At 39.5% G+C, this 15,582-nt stretch overlaps 1 protein-coding gene, 1 long non-coding RNA gene and 1 pseudogene across 3 annotated transcripts; 2 read left to right on the forward strand and 1 right to left on the reverse strand.

Moving 5' to 3' along the window:
* Positions 1-1,111: 1,111 nt before the first annotated feature.
* Positions 1,112-12,267, reverse strand: LOC136245637 (uncharacterized). Of its 2 annotated transcripts, none has more exons than XR_010696026.1 (4): positions 12,113-12,267; positions 11,879-12,002; positions 10,709-10,961; positions 1,112-1,272 (listed from the first exon to the last, which is right to left on the reverse strand). It is a non-coding gene; the product is annotated as an uncharacterized lncRNA (long non-coding RNA). The 2 variants fall into 2 exon arrangements; XR_010696025.1 differs by lacking the exon at positions 1,112-1,272 and adding an exon at positions 8,385-8,790.
* Positions 4,158-8,946, forward strand: LOC136245633 (uncharacterized). The gene is made up of 10 exons (XM_066037137.1): positions 4,158-4,478; positions 5,341-5,514; positions 5,582-6,743; positions 6,795-6,842; positions 6,897-7,402; positions 7,452-7,646; positions 7,693-7,920; positions 7,967-8,195; positions 8,421-8,462; positions 8,519-8,946. The coding sequence occupies exons 1-10, from the start codon at positions 4,290-4,292 to the stop codon at positions 8,824-8,826; spliced, it is 3,081 nt and encodes a 1,026-aa protein (XP_065893209.1). The 5' UTR covers positions 4,158-4,289; the 3' UTR covers positions 8,827-8,946.
* A 109-nt stretch (positions 12,268-12,376) lies between the features above and the next one.
* On the forward strand, positions 12,377-14,007 carry LOC136245634 (adiponectin receptor protein 2 pseudogene; annotated as a pseudogene).
* Positions 14,008-15,582: the final 1,575 nt, after the last annotated feature.

Genomic DNA, 15,582 nt, shown 5'->3' on the forward strand with positions numbered 1-15,582 from the left:
ACATAATATATTATTTGAATCAAATGTGACACCCAGATAAGGATGCTGAGAAACACAGGTTAAAGGGAGATTGCCAATGGTGTAAACAAAGGAGGATGGTGATAATAGTACTACATGTAAGGCCACACCTATTTGATCTTGTTGCGAGGGCCCGACCGACTGCATTTTTCTTCAAGTGAAATAATTTTGAAAATCACGTGTGCGGATCACGTGTACTTATAAAGACAACACATCATCATGTTTAAATCTGATGCTACTAGAAGAGTATGAAACCTAGATTATTAACTGTGTATGTACTATTATAACTACATTCATTATTTGCATTTTGTATGCTTGTGTTTAAAACTTTTTTCATTTCCAAACCGACCTACCTACCCAAATTTAAAATAATTTTGCCAGCACAACATAAGATTAAATAGGTATGGCCTAAGTATCGCACATTTACTGACATTCAAACCCATCTGCCACACTTCTGTGATTAAGATCTGATTGAAACTGTAAAAATGGTCTTGTTCACAAGTAATTGTTTGGTAAAGAATGCAGTCATCAGCATACAATCGTATCTTAGAAAAAATCCCTGTAGTGATGTCATTTATATATGCTAAAAACATCACAGGTCCAAGTACTGTGCCTTAGGGGACACCAGATAGAACAAAGTTGGATTCATGACCATCGATAACTACACGTTGGGCTCGCTGTGTCAACCAAACATTTATCCACTCAAATGCTTTCCCTTGAATTCCACAAGTTTGTAAAGTAGTGTTTAGAATCAAAAGCCTTTTTAAAATCTATAAATATTACATCAACTTGAGAACCTTGGTTTCACTACCTTTTATCACATTCAGCAAAGAAATGTGTGACTGTTCTATTAGAGTATGCCATTGTATTTGGGTGACTGTTATGTTGACCTCACTAAGTGAGCCATCAGGCATGGTTCTAGGGGGTTTCACCGGTTTTTGGAAACCAGTCAGCTTTTTAAAATAAAGATATTTTTATTATCACAAAATCACTAAAAAATTGCTTCTTCAGCACCTTAAAGTTAATAAGAACTATCGTGGTAGTTATTGTTAATACCTTACAACTACAGAAAATATATTATTATGCCTACCTATGGCAGACCTGCAGCTGCTCTTCTGCTTTGGAAATGGAAACCAGTCAACATCTTCTAGATTCACCCCATGCTTTGTTTTATGCAACCACTAGTCCACTACATTATCTACTCCCTCTAATCATACCTTCAAGTAATTTTGTGGTGTCTACATATATGAATCACTGTAAGGAAAGTATCAATACATAAAATAACACCTCAGTATGGTTTCCTTGCATGGAGATGATGACAACAAGAGGTATTGAAGATGAAAGGTAAAGAAAAGAGTGGGTATTCTTTGGAACCCCAAAAGGCACATACAATATGTGAGTGTAAAATGGAGGTCGTTCGATGTGTTGTTTAGCCTCTAGACTTTCAATAGTGAAGCAGGGAGGCCCAAAATCAAGTTTTGACAATTAATAAGTGATATTGGTGGTTTTCTTATTATACAGGATTTGACATTTTAATACTCTTCTGTGAAGGAGCTTTTCATAGTATACCTAATTTTTGAAGGGGCACCATTTTCTTTGGGGGCCCCTACTATACTACATGATATAATCCATCCTATCAATAATGCAATACATTTGTATCTTACACATGACAGACATGGACTCTTGCCTCTCCTTACTTTGGACAAAGAATCTGGAAATATTTGAGCAGAAAACTTTCACAAATGATATGTAATCAAAAACTTCCTGTAATTTTTGGGTATGGACTTTCACACATTCATTCTACGTAATGACAAATACGATGATAATTAAGTTTGGAAAATCAGCATGAAATATATGTGTGACTGTGACTGCTGTATTAGAGTATTTCAATCTCACCACTCTGCTACACAGTAGCTCATTTCCTATGGAGCTAGATGGTTTTTGTGGCATATTCTGATCGTTGAAGGGGGCGTGGTAATTGTTTTAAAGCGCAGCTTAGCTGCTACAGTCCGTTAAGTGCCTCAAATAATTTCGTGGTGTCTAAATTCGCTTCTTCAAGGAAAGGGGATAATGCCTTGGTATGGTTTCCATGCAGAAGACAACCATTTAATTAATTGAAGATAAAAGGAATGATAAAGTGCAGAAGGCAGACATTCGTCGGAACTACAAAAGCACATCCCACCAATGAGGCATAAAATTGTGGCCATGTGCTGCTTTGTTTGACCTCTAACCTTGCAACTGGTCAGGCAGGCGAGCAGGCAGATATACAGTCAGACAAAATTTTGAGTTATTGCGAAAATTCAATATCCGGATGCCTGTAAAAAATTCAATATCCAGATGCCTGTAAGTGTTTTGTTTTTTAAGCTGTAATTGATGCTCAATGAAGTAAGACTATTCCGTAAAGGCACAAACACTTGCAGCAAACTCTTTCATAAAAAAATAAGTGCCACATATTTAAAAATAAATGATATCTAAACGTAGATTATAAGTTACTATATTTAAACTTGAAAAGCGGAGATATGCCCACCTAAAATGAATGAATTGTGATTTGTTACATCAAACTTATACTGTAGTGATGGCTGGCATTTGCCTGTACACAGACCTATCCAAGTGATGCTTATTAATACTCAAGATGACTAGCTACTTGAACTCAGTAATGTTGAACCAGTGCCCCAATTTGTTGCGATACATCCGAGGATACAACATGAGAGAATGACATTTTGCCATGGGAGCACTCGGTAAATCCTCAGTTGGGTATAAGTGAATTTCAGCATCCCTAGGTGTAGTCCATGATGCTGAAATCTCACAATCAATAGCTTGCAGTTATGCATTGGACTACTAGGGAGCTTTTGTAGAAATGACTAATAAGTTATTAATCTATATGCTTACACATAGTCAACAGCAATGCCATGCACTTGATGAATGCATGTATGAACCCCTACAAGTTGTTCACTGGATTAACTGTACAAGGTAAGGGGCTTGCCCATATCACATTGCCTGTACATGCAATCCATGTGTAATACTTTGATCAGGCAGGTACAAAGCTTTAACTAATTGCACTGACACTAATAATAAAATGCTGCTAAAGGAAGACTGTAAAATGACTAGTTCAAAAGATGTCTACTTGATAAAGTAACCAATCAAAATTGCTCCATCATTGTTTACATGTAGTAATTCACTCTCCACTTGGCATGACCATAAGTGAAGGAACTGAGGTGAGAAAATCTTCCCTCCTAACCTCAGCAGAAACCACTTCGGAACAAAAGCAGTGGGAAGACTCAGCTTTTGTTAGGGGCACAATTCAATCAGCTCCTTCAGTAATATTATACTATAGTACATTCATAACCAGATTCAGCAACATTATGTGGGTCCTCCATTACCACCAACACATTACATAATGTTGTTAAATTGTATGGCTTCAGTCTCGTGTGACCAGACTGTCATTGGGAAAAGAGAGGAAAAAGTGGTCTGGCCACATGAGACTAAGTTTGCTAGTACAGTGGAACCTGTGTTACGGTCACCTGGATAAAGCAGTCACCTTTGCATAACGGCCATCATCACAAGGTCCCAAATATTTTCCCATACAAATGTATGTATTGTGGTCTGCATTAAGCGGTCACCTGTCTAACGCGTATAACGGCCAACCAAGAATTCGCCTATGAACCACTGTATGCATAAATTTATCCTTCATATAGCGGTCGCTTCCTTTTATGCTGGCTTGTTGAGCCAATGGTCTGACACCACGGCACTGTTTCAATTAATGCACAATTATCACACTTCCTGCCTTTCAATGAATGCTATATAAACTATCAGGCTTCACTGCTTAAACATATTCAATAGCTATAACCAACATTCATAGCAAACTCACCTTGCCCTTTCTGTATAAAGACTAGTAAAATTATTATTGTATTGTGGTTGGCGCGAGCCTCTTAATAATAATTACTCATTTATAATGGTCATAGCCACTAAAATGCTGCAGACCACCTTATGCAGGTTTTCTCTATAACAGCCACCTGTATATAAAGGCCAGATATATCTGGTCCCAAGGTGACCATTATAGACAGGTTCCACTGTAGTAAAATAATTTATCGTGTAAAAATGGCAACACAATCACTACAACCAAGAGTTCATAATATATATAAGGAAGAGAGAGTGTCGAACGCTCAATAGACCCCGTACAAACACACTGGGTAAAATATAACTCGTAAATTATCGTTAAACCCCGTTTTTTGTTATCACCTTACAGACTTGACAAAGGCTGTTGATAAGCGATGATAACGTTGAAGACCTTCTCTAGTGTATGGCTTTCGATAGTCGATACAGCATTCAGTGGAATTCCTTTTTACGATATGAGTGGTGAAGAAACTCTGACGCCTAGGCGGTTTGCTTCGGTCAGCAAGCGCCGTCGTTTGGCTGATAAGGAGGACCTAGTAAACAGTAACCAAGACAGCAACGCTGGGGTTAGTATGTTGTTGAAACCATCATAATAAATGAGACATGTATATACATTTACAAATTCAGTAACCCTCGGTCACATGCGACCACAAGGCTGGTGATCAAGTGATACCAACGTGGGCATGGCAAGGGAGAAAAGTAATTACAATTACAAACAAAAACAACAATTACAAAACAAAACAAAAATATTAAATTACAAGTACATTATCACAACCACTCTCGGCAATCCCTTGCCATAAAAATCCTCTGGGATGCAGTCATACAAACCTTCGAGGCATCATCCAGCATCCGTCGAACCAGTGACCTTGTGATATTGATGTCCTTATCAATAAAATGTAGTACATTGTAAGTGTTAGTGACTGAAAATTGCTGGAAGTGACCTAAAACGCTGATCTCAAGAGTCTCATAAAAGTTGGTAACATTTAACCGATCTAGCTCTGATAGAATTTGGTGGTATTCAGCCTTATTTTGTTTGCGAGATCTAGCCTGCTCAAGATGGTGGGCACTGTCCAATGGACATGTCAGTTCAAATAAAAGTATACTAGAAGTGACGGTATTATGGATAACAATGTCTGGTCTAAAGGGGGTCACAATCACATTAGGTGGAAGTGTAGATGGGGGTGACTCACTGGCTCGCAAGTTAGGAATGTCAGCATAAACCCGGATATAGGGCAAGTCTATGTAAACCCTGATGAAACTGTCGACCAAAGACTGAATGACTAAATCATGTCGATAAGTGTACCTTCCCTGAGATAACGCAACCAGACAGCCCCCCAAGACATGAGCAGTAGTTGGACGTGAGGAATCACAAAGTACACATTTCAATGTAATCGAAGAAGAAATGTATGCTCTGTTCTAATCGCACAGCTCCGAGACACGTGCCGTGACTTCTCTGCCGCTCCACAGCACCACGAACAGTCAAATCCTGCGGTGTCGAGTTGTCAATCCCAGATACAGCCATTCGAGTGGCAGCCTTCGGTACCCAGCCAGCATCTACACGGATTTACTGGACCACAAGCTGAACAGATTTATTCAACAGAGGTAATGAATATTGATTTTAATGCACAGCCATCGCATTTTTACTATTATTTTTTCTGCTCATGTACAGACTTTCAGCACTGTTCAACCAACATTTCTGCTTCCCCCAAGTATTGCAGAAACCCCACAGCAATGGCCATGGTCAATGCCTGTTATAACAAAATTTCCACAACTTTTACAGAATGGTACTTCAAGTTGTCTGGGGTATGGACCATGTAGTCTGCAGCCTGACCCATCATCAGTTTCTACCCAACCTCCACATTTATCGAACGAAACTGAACTAGTAGCCAATCAATCCAGCTTAGAGGAGTCAATGCAGTTACCTGATGCTTCAGAGAATGAACCAACAGAATTGTTGTGTTTAGAGAGTGCTGTCACCAAGGGCCAGGCCACTTATCCAGAGTTGTTTTTCTTGAAGAAAGATTATAACAGAAAAGTTATATTGGAAGTGACACCCAAGAGAATGCACCATGTGTCTGGAAGTGGTCTTATATCAGTAGCCAGGATCACATTCAATCAAGTAGAGCCGTCTGGATTTACTTATGATTTACAAGTCCTCTTCTCATCAATAGAGACTGGAAGTGTTGCTAATTTGGACGAATTTATGTCAGTATGCAGCAAATTATCAACCGATGCTCAGTACAAATTCTGTCCTGGTTTAAATGAAAAGTTCTATTATGACACTTTCTTTGCTACTATTCGCTATCATATAAATAGTGTGAGGATATGGGAAAAGCCTTTCAACCGGATTGACTCGAAGAATTGTTCCATGTGGCATCAGCTTTCAAAGAATCAGAGTAAAGAAGAAAAGAAATCGCTAGAAGTGTTGTGTGGCAGCTGTAAGCGTCTCTGTACCAACTTGGAATATCGAAAGCGCCAAACAGATGTTAGCCCAGCCCGGAAAGTTGCCCGGCAACAGTCATCATCTCACTTTAAATTGAAATATCTATCTCCTCTAAGTACAGCTGCGAGGAAGAAGGCTGCTCAAAAAGAACGTTCAGCTGATAAGGCCAAATTAGCAAAGCATGAGGAGTTGGATGTACCACTAGATGATGACCAGTCTGATGAGCTTTGCGATGTAATAAAAAGGATTGAAGAGACATGTCCAAACGAATTGGACAAGATATTTCAAGAAGGAGATGACCGTGCAGTGGGTGATCTTGTTCGCAACTCTTGGGAAGCAGACAAACTAAATGGCAAAAAAAGTTTTTTTAAGGACCAACACAAGAATGGTAAGTTCGGTGATTTTTTTGTTGATTTTTGTTAGTGGATGAAAATTGTAGAAAATGGAAAGCGCTGTAATCGATGGAGTTTAGTTACAATTAGAGTAGGTAAGTAGTTGCTTGTCTCATGTGTATGTTATTAGCAAACCTTCTTATATGTAGCTCTAGCTGTATTTGTTCGCAGTCCTGCTGCCTATGAAGCTCTCAAGAGTTTCAATATTCTGCAGCTTCCATCAAGAGCAACTTTACAATCATACACAGGGGCATTTTTAGATGAAGCAGGAGCATACCGGGAGGCAATTGGAAAGCAAGTAGAGAAGTACAGAATATTCAAGGAAAGTTGTAAGGCTGAAGGGAAGTTGCTGCCAAAGTCTGATGGAGTAATAATCTTTGATGAAGTCAAGGTAGTATCTTCACTGATGTGGAACTCGCGAAACCACAAAATTATTGGCTTGGCTATGACAGAGGAAGATCAAGCATCGCTACATGATGTTTTTCAGTTATTCGACAAGGATCGTCGGATTAAGCAAACAAAATATATGCTCCAGTTTTTGTGGAGAGATGTTACATCTTCTTTTGATATTGTGGGGCCATATTTTTCCAGTGAAGATTCGATGAATGGGAAGTTCATTTGTTCATGTGTTTTGGAAACAATAAAGCTTTTCCATGTAAGTTGGTGACATATAATAATATTTGTACTGTATATATTAAATCTAGGTTCATGGGCTGCGGACAGGTCTCCTTATTTGTGATGGAGCTGCTCCAAATCTGTCAGCATTAAAAGCCACACATGGACATTATGGTATGTATGGCACCGGGGATGGTCCAGACACTTACATGATCAAGCCTTGGTTTGTCAACCCATATGATCCTTTGCGTAACGTCTACTGGCTAATATGCCCTAGCCACCAGGTATGTTTAGTAAAGTTGTGTGACGGTTTTATATTTCATATATTAGTTGAAGAATATGATCAACGCCCTGTTCTCGTCCCAAGATGGAGGAACAAAGCGTTTTACCGATGAAAATGGTACTAATTTCGGTTGGAAGACCATTTTAGACATGTACTCGCGAGAATGTTCCAGAAGAGATAATGGAAATGCCCGAATGGTACCCAGGTTACGTGAGGCTTACATACTTCGTGACTCATGGACAAAGCTCAATGTCATGCCTGCTAAGATTATGCAAGTAAGCACGAAGCAAAATTGTTTGGTTGTCATTCTCAAACCTCTAGCAAGAGAATGTTTTGTCAGAATTATACAGTTACACAATTCAAGACCCTCCACCTGCTGATGTTGAGAGTGTCAAAGCTACATTGCATTACTTGGAGGCCTGTCAGAAGTTGTTTGAAAAGGGGCTACTTAGTCATGAGAAAGTTTGTGATATCGACAGCAAGGTAGTGAAGTCGATTAAAGAAGGGTATTCATTCTTTGTGAACTGGCATACTAACCTCTCAAAGGACGGTTAGCTTTTGTATTCATGATATTTGCAACTATAGTGTTAGTCTAGCAGCACCCACCCTTTGCTAAAATCTGGTGACCATAGCATATGGTAGTTGAGTGACTGGATATTGTGTTTGCACGTCTCGTTAGACCCTTACTATTAGCAAAGGGGCACGCATTGCCATAGTGTGCTATTAACTACTAGAAACATTTCTGTTATGTATACAATTGGTTTCTGTTATATAGGTGAATTAAGTGCACAAGACAAAAGGTTTATTAGCTGGCAAAGTAAGCACATGATTTATCAAGTTTTGCTAGTGTCATGTTTTTAATCATGTATACAGCATTTGATCTTCTCAGGGTTTGTGTCTATGGGTTCATAGGCTACACAACCTGGTTTTTGGAGGAATATCCAGATCACTTTGTCAGCCCTGTAAGATTGTCAGGAAGTGCTGTTGAAACTCTCTTCAGCCAATTTAAACACACATGTGGAGGTAAACTGAGTGCCACTAACTACTCTACAGCAAGAGCTGCACATCTTGTGAAGCATTGTGTAACCTTCCATGATGGATCAAAAGGGTACAGAGATGTTCCGTTGGAATTATCGGAGTGTATTCTGGAAAAAAAGAAGTACAAACGTAATGACAAATGATTCTTATTCATTCATTATTGTAATATTGCACTTCTAAATTTGTCACAATTCCCCAAATATTTCCCATGTGAAATTTCATAAAAATTTAACTATACAGTAAGAAATAACACAGACAAAACACCTCAGTACAAATCAGTTATTTTATTTTAGTTTTAAGGTTTACATGATGGCTTAACAACGAGTCTCGTAAGTTCTGTCCTGCCAAAGTACCGCTTCCTTTACTGGCAGCTTCTGTTTGTTTGAAACTATCTAGATATTCTTGAACTCTGATATGACACAATTTACGAGTCAGTTCTTTAAACACTCCATCTAAGCAAGATGAGCTAACATCTCTCAACTCTGACACTTTTGACAACACAGAATTTACAAATAGCAACCAAAGATTGGAATCTTTCTCAATAGATACAGCCAGTGTGGTTAACAATTTTGATCCTTCACGTCTAAACATTTCATCTGTACAGCTCTTAGTAGTGGCAGTGTCAACAGCTTTCAAAAATGGCATCAGCTCTTCACACGGAAAATACATGTATCCACAATCCCTGTATTTCAAGTAGCTTGGAATGTGAATTTTCTCCTCAATTTTGTGTATGCTTAATTTCTGCAGAACACTAATCTCTAGAGATACTCTTTCCTTTAGTGATAATCCACAAGACTTTATTTGTGAGTACCTGTTGTGCAACATGCTTGATAGGGATGCCCCTCCAAAGCGATAATAAACATCATCACTATCTTCGAAACATGTTGGTGTAGGTTCCTGGTGAACTTCAATGGCTGAATGACAAGTACGGAGAAGCTCATCATAAACACAGCTGCAAAACAAAATTAAAAATTTTTTTGCATCATCTTTTGTCAAAGAATATAACATCACTACACGGTGCCACTGGGAGCGGACTGACACAACATCAACTGCAATGGGGTCACCTGGGTGCAATCCGATCAGTGATAACTCACGATTGTAGTCTACGAGATAGTAACTGCAGTGCTGGTGCCATTGGAGTTGAAATTTTAAATATTTATCTGCCAATGTTGAACAGTCACTGTACATTCTTACAAATTGCTTCTTTAATTGGTCTGCTAAACAGTGTAGTGAACTCAAGGGTACGGACGCACAAAACTGTTTGAGTTCTTCACTAGCGTTGAGTGGCAACTGATGTCCTACTGCTGTCATTGCAATGACAGAAAGCGTTCCACTACTGTAAGTTTTCACTTTCTCTGCGACGTTCGACTTTTCCGCTTCAGTCAAGGTTCTTCGCTGACGAACCTTACTATTATCTTGGTGATTTGCAGTCTCTTGAGCCGTTTCACCTCGCGCCATTTCACAACTGTCAACTCTGTCTTGTGCTCGGACTTCTTGTGTCTTGGCCGTCTTCGCGGATACTCTGGCTTGCTTTTTCTTCTTACTGGCCGTGGTGGTAGAAGGCGCTTTCCTCTTCATTTTTCTAGTTTTCACACTCCCTGTTACTTCGCTCATTGTCAATGGGAATGAGTATGGTCTCGTGATTCAATCAGTATCGATATCAAGTTTTGGCTTTAAGCGCACTCCTACTGCGCTACGATAGAATTGTCATTTGCCGATGCTCCAGTGAAGTGTATTCGACATGTCAGAGGTGTTAAACGTCTACTTTACCCAGTGTGTTTGGTGGAATCAATACCCGTTCGACACTCTCTCTTCCTTATATATATTATGAACTCTTGCTACAACTGGTTGTCTTACCAATATATCAAGGGTACAGTTTTGGTCAAGCATTTTGGAGTTTGAATCAATCAATTAACTGTATCTTTAGGGAACCATATTTGGGATACAGCACACTCCAAAATACCCTTATCATACAGGATCTATGTCATTATCAATATAAAACGTTACAAACACTTGAAAACATACCCCAGTTTGTCCTCGTCAGTCATGTATATCCTGAAGTGGCTTTAAACACAGTCAAAACCAAGCTCCACGGACACCTTCACTATCCAGTAGGCTATTAGTCACACTGATTAGAAGAGCGAAATGAAATCGCATCCAACCCCACTCCTGCAACTGGCAGCCTTTTATGTTTTGTCACACGTGATCCCCCAGCAACGCAGACGGCAATGTCGTTTCAGTGGGAGGTGCCAGATAATCTCACACTAGTTACGAGGAGCTAGAAGGAAGGAGCATTGACTTAACGTACGTTAGTTCTTCAATAAAGTCATATTTTAAGCCACAAATACATTGATTACATGTGACACCTGTTTTTCAGTAATGAATCTATTTATTGCCCACAACAGTTTTATTTTTGTGGCCTCTGTGAGTGTAGGAATGTCTCTATATAGTACTAGCCTATGCAACTGGCTTGTGCAATCAACATTTTGTATTGGAAAATATTGTTACAAGGCCAGGATGTACAGTGGACACCTTGGGACCAACCAAATGTGTCCAGTTGTCTGGCACATGCCAACTTGTGCTGGGGGTGGTGGCAAGGGCAGACCATCTAGCCTGGGAAAAATGTGTCATGGTTGTCAAAGTGACCTGATTTTCCAGGTGAAGTTGTATTCTTTGGGACCATTATTGAGTGTCTAGATTGCACAGGTGTCCTCATTTTCGAATGTCCTTCCTATTGAATGGCTTTGTATTAAACATAAAATGAAGTGTGTGTGCTGGCTATATTGGGCTTCAAAGTCAAACAATGTGTGGTGTGTGTGATGTTGACATTGCATGGGAACTAAAAGCGAGTCTTTTGGTCGTTATGACTGAAAGCAGCAAAACATGTTCAACTTCAAAACAATTTATGCCCTTTGAAGTACAAATTTGTGGCATGGCTTACTCCCAACAACAATAATTAGGCAGCTCTTATGAAGTCACCTTGTGCTACTGTACACCCTGAAGAAAACAACTTCTCTCTACAAGCATTTATAAGAGAGTTTTTAAAGGTGTAAATGGAACTGTAGGTGAGGAGTGCGTGCGTAAAAATTAGTTTGCTATCCCCCTCTCTATAATCTATGGTTAATGGCAAAGTCCAACAGGGAAAATGGGTGCCCCAAATTATTAAAGTCATACGGTATATAGTGCTGCACTCACTCGCTTTGGGCGCCGGCCCTCGAAAGTTGGTCTTCACAGGTAGCAGAGCCATGTTAGCGATACAACGACCACCGATTTCCTTCCCAGTATCATCTTTCTGCGGGTTAAAAGAGGAGTGATACGCCTACAAGAGAAATCACCATTAATACCAGAGTTACATGCAGTAACATTAACATGAACACATAAAAAGACTTGCTGCAACTTAATAACGAACGCTCTAGGCTGTTTACTCACCGGCATCTGCTGTTTACTCACCGGCATCTGCTGTTTCAGACCCTCGGTTAGGAGGAGCAGGCGTTTAATATCTCTAATCGATAAGCGCCGTGCAGTGAAATCTGCCACCTGGAGTCTTGCTTGGTGCATAAACAGGTAGTGCATGCATATATTATAGTGTAACTGTGCATAATATAGTGATTGTCCTCCACTAGACTGTAGTATGATTTCGTTTCGTTTTTTTTCCCATTTCGATTCCGGCTATTCCATTTCGATTCCGGCTATCCGTACAAGTATAGGTACAAGCACTATCACGTGCCATAACATCACGCCATATATCTCGCCATATCTGCTTGACCAACAAGGGAAGTTTGGTGAGGTGTACACCAGCTGCTAGCTATTTAAAGGAGATTCTGTGACTTGTTGAGGATTTTACGTTACGAGTTGTACAAAGATTGGAGTCCCTGGTGTGCTATTTCTGGATCATTTTAATAGCTAAATCAATTTCTTGGATTTTAATTTTACCTTGCATCAACTGGTAGAGAAGAAAAGAAACCATTATAATAAAGGATGGAGGTTGCAAGACAACGCATTGTAGAGAGGCCAGAGAGCAAGGATGCTACAACTATATGCGATGGGGCGGACGCCGCCAGACTTGCAGATGTCGTTGCATTCTTTCCTGTGAGGAGGAGCAGCGACGGCAAGAGTGACGGATTTGCGTTGGCAAAGCGAGAGAGATCTTCCAGTACATCAAGTATAGATTCCATGGATAGCACATTATCACAACTAATACCAGCCTGTGTGCCACGGTGGATGGTGGTGTCGTTTGACACCCTTCCTAGCTGGCTGAGGCATAACAAGTACCTCATCCATGGACATCGACCCCCAATGCCATCTTTCAGCAAGTGTTTTGGCACTATGTTCCGCCTGCATACTGAAACTTGGAACATTTGGACACATCTGGTTGGAGTTGTAATCTTCTGTGTGTTAGCATTGTGTGTCTATGTGTTCAGGATGAGCAAGATTGGTGAACTGCCTTGGGAAGAACAACTAATAACTAGTGTGTTCTTTTTGGGTGCTATTACTTGTCTGTGTTTATCATTTCTGTTTCACACATTCAGTAATCATTCCGAAAATGTGGCACGTTTGTTTTGTCGTCTTGACTACTGTGGCATCACAGCAAACATAACTTGTTCGTGTATTCCTTGCTACTACTTCTCTTTCTACTGTGCAACATTCTCCAGATATCTTCACATTGTAGTTCTCATTGTGCTGTGTGCATTCTGCCTGGTGTTCTGTCTCCTCAAAAGATTTGCTACTCAAGAGTTCCGTATTGTGCGTACAATTATGTTCATTTCATTCGGATTCTACAGTTTCATCCCAGGCCTGCAGATTGTAATTCAATATGGCTTTAGTTATGCTAATACAGCCTATGCATTGAGTGGCCTAATACAGATGGCATCTGTGTATGTGTCAGGTGCTGGCCTTTATGCAGCAAGGATCCCAGAACGATTCTTCCCTGGAAAGTTCGATATCTGGGCTAGTAGCCACCAGCTGTTTCACATCTGTGGCGTGATTGCGACCTGTATTCACTATGATGTTATCAATAATATGGTTAGCCACCGACTGTCTATTGGACCAGATAACTGTGTAGTGTAAATTTTGTACATACACACAATTGTATATGTTGTAATTGTAAATTTTGCATTCGATTTTCGCACATGAAGACGATTAAAAATATTAATGACAAAATGAATTTTTGTACAGTTACAAAACAATATAATTTATTATTGTTAGCTCAAATAGATTCAAGTCTGTTAACTATGTGAGATACAATTTAAATGCAAAGAGTCGATAAACAAGAAAACTCATCTCTGAGACGGTGAGATGATGTAAAGGTATAGATGTTTTACTGACGTGAATGGTGGCCAATGAGACAAATCTTGTGTCTTCAATACACTCTGGCCTACTTCAATCATCCTTTTCACCATGCCAATGTGTTCTTTTTCCAAGTACTGGGCATGCATGACCAAGTAGTGATGTCTTGAAACAGGCTATATGTCTCTGACTCTGAAGCAAACATACTGGTCATCGTAATTCAGTATTCTTCTTCCCAGAGACTACTTGAATAAACACACAAGTGCCGTGAGGTAGGGGTCCCATGTTGCCATACCTATGTGTAAATGATAAAAGAATAATCAATGATAGACTAATCCAGCACGATTTAGCTATTTTCATTATTATGCTGTTGTTTCACACTGACAAGTATGAAGGAAAATGTATAAAGGTTACTGTACCTCATGTAATTTTAAGAAAATTTTAAATGTTTGTTGTATTGTCCATACTGAAAACCTTTTATGTTCAGATGTTTGACTATGATCTGCACAAGTACAGCAGCTGCTCTTCTACATTGGAAATGTAAACCAGTCAGAACCACCCAGCATGTTGTTTTCATGCAGCAAAACCCAACTAGGTTTTATATTCCCTTTGCAGCTTCACACAATTTTGTGGTGTCTATATCCATAACTTAAAGGAAAGTGTCAATACATAAAGAAAGTTCGACATCTACAGGACACAATAGAAAAAACCTCCATAATAAGGACAAAATTTTGGTCCCAACAGGTCTGGTTAATACATTTTTACCTCTGAAAGAGGAAAACCTCTATATTACAGCAAAAAGTGGCCAAAAATTTTGGGTCCCAAAATGTCCGTAATAGAGAGGTTCCACTGTATGCCAATGATACCTTAATTTATCACAATATTTTGAATGAACAGGATGTAGTTGCTCTTCAGAATGATTTAAGTAATAGTTGTATCATGGGCCCCAAGTGAATTGCCTGATATGTACACCCAAGCTCGAGGGCTGTCAGGCCCGAGAACGTGGGTGTACATATCAGGCAAATCACGAGGGCATGTGATACAACTGATATGTACCATGCCAATGTAGGTTAAGAGCCTGATTAATCACCGAATACGAGACCGACCACTGAATTCATTATATAGACCAACTTGTGAAATTCGATTATGGGACAGCAGCAACTAACGTTGTGACTATGTTTGTTAACATGAACAGGCAAGTCCTAACAGTATCACAGAAAAGTTCAATTAAGCAATTTTACAAGTAGTTAAAGCCACTGCATCATTTTACAGACTGTTTACAACATTTACTAAACATCTACAGGAGTAAGCTTCACTGTAGAGTGTTTATCTTGTGTTACTCGAAAAGTGGGCATGTCCATATTCGGAAATGTGGCTAACCGCTTGTAAGTATGCTATAGCACTAGTTATCACCTTAAACCAATGTTTCTCAACTCGTAGGATGGCAACGTGTGCTGTAGGATGCAAAATCGGACGCATGGTTTTCATCATGTGACCAATAATAAATTCCCACAATCAATTTCAGCTTGAGTTTTTATAAGACATGTACCCTGAAATTTGCCTTTGAAGTTAGGTGGCTTCATGGTACATACTTAATAATAAAGTGGTCTATA

The sequence above is a fragment of the Dysidea avara genome, chromosome 15 (assembly GCF_963678975.1).
Source record: "Dysidea avara chromosome 15, odDysAvar1.4, whole genome shotgun sequence".
In the NCBI taxonomy this organism is placed as follows: Eukaryota; Metazoa; Porifera; class Demospongiae; order Dictyoceratida; family Dysideidae; genus Dysidea; species Dysidea avara.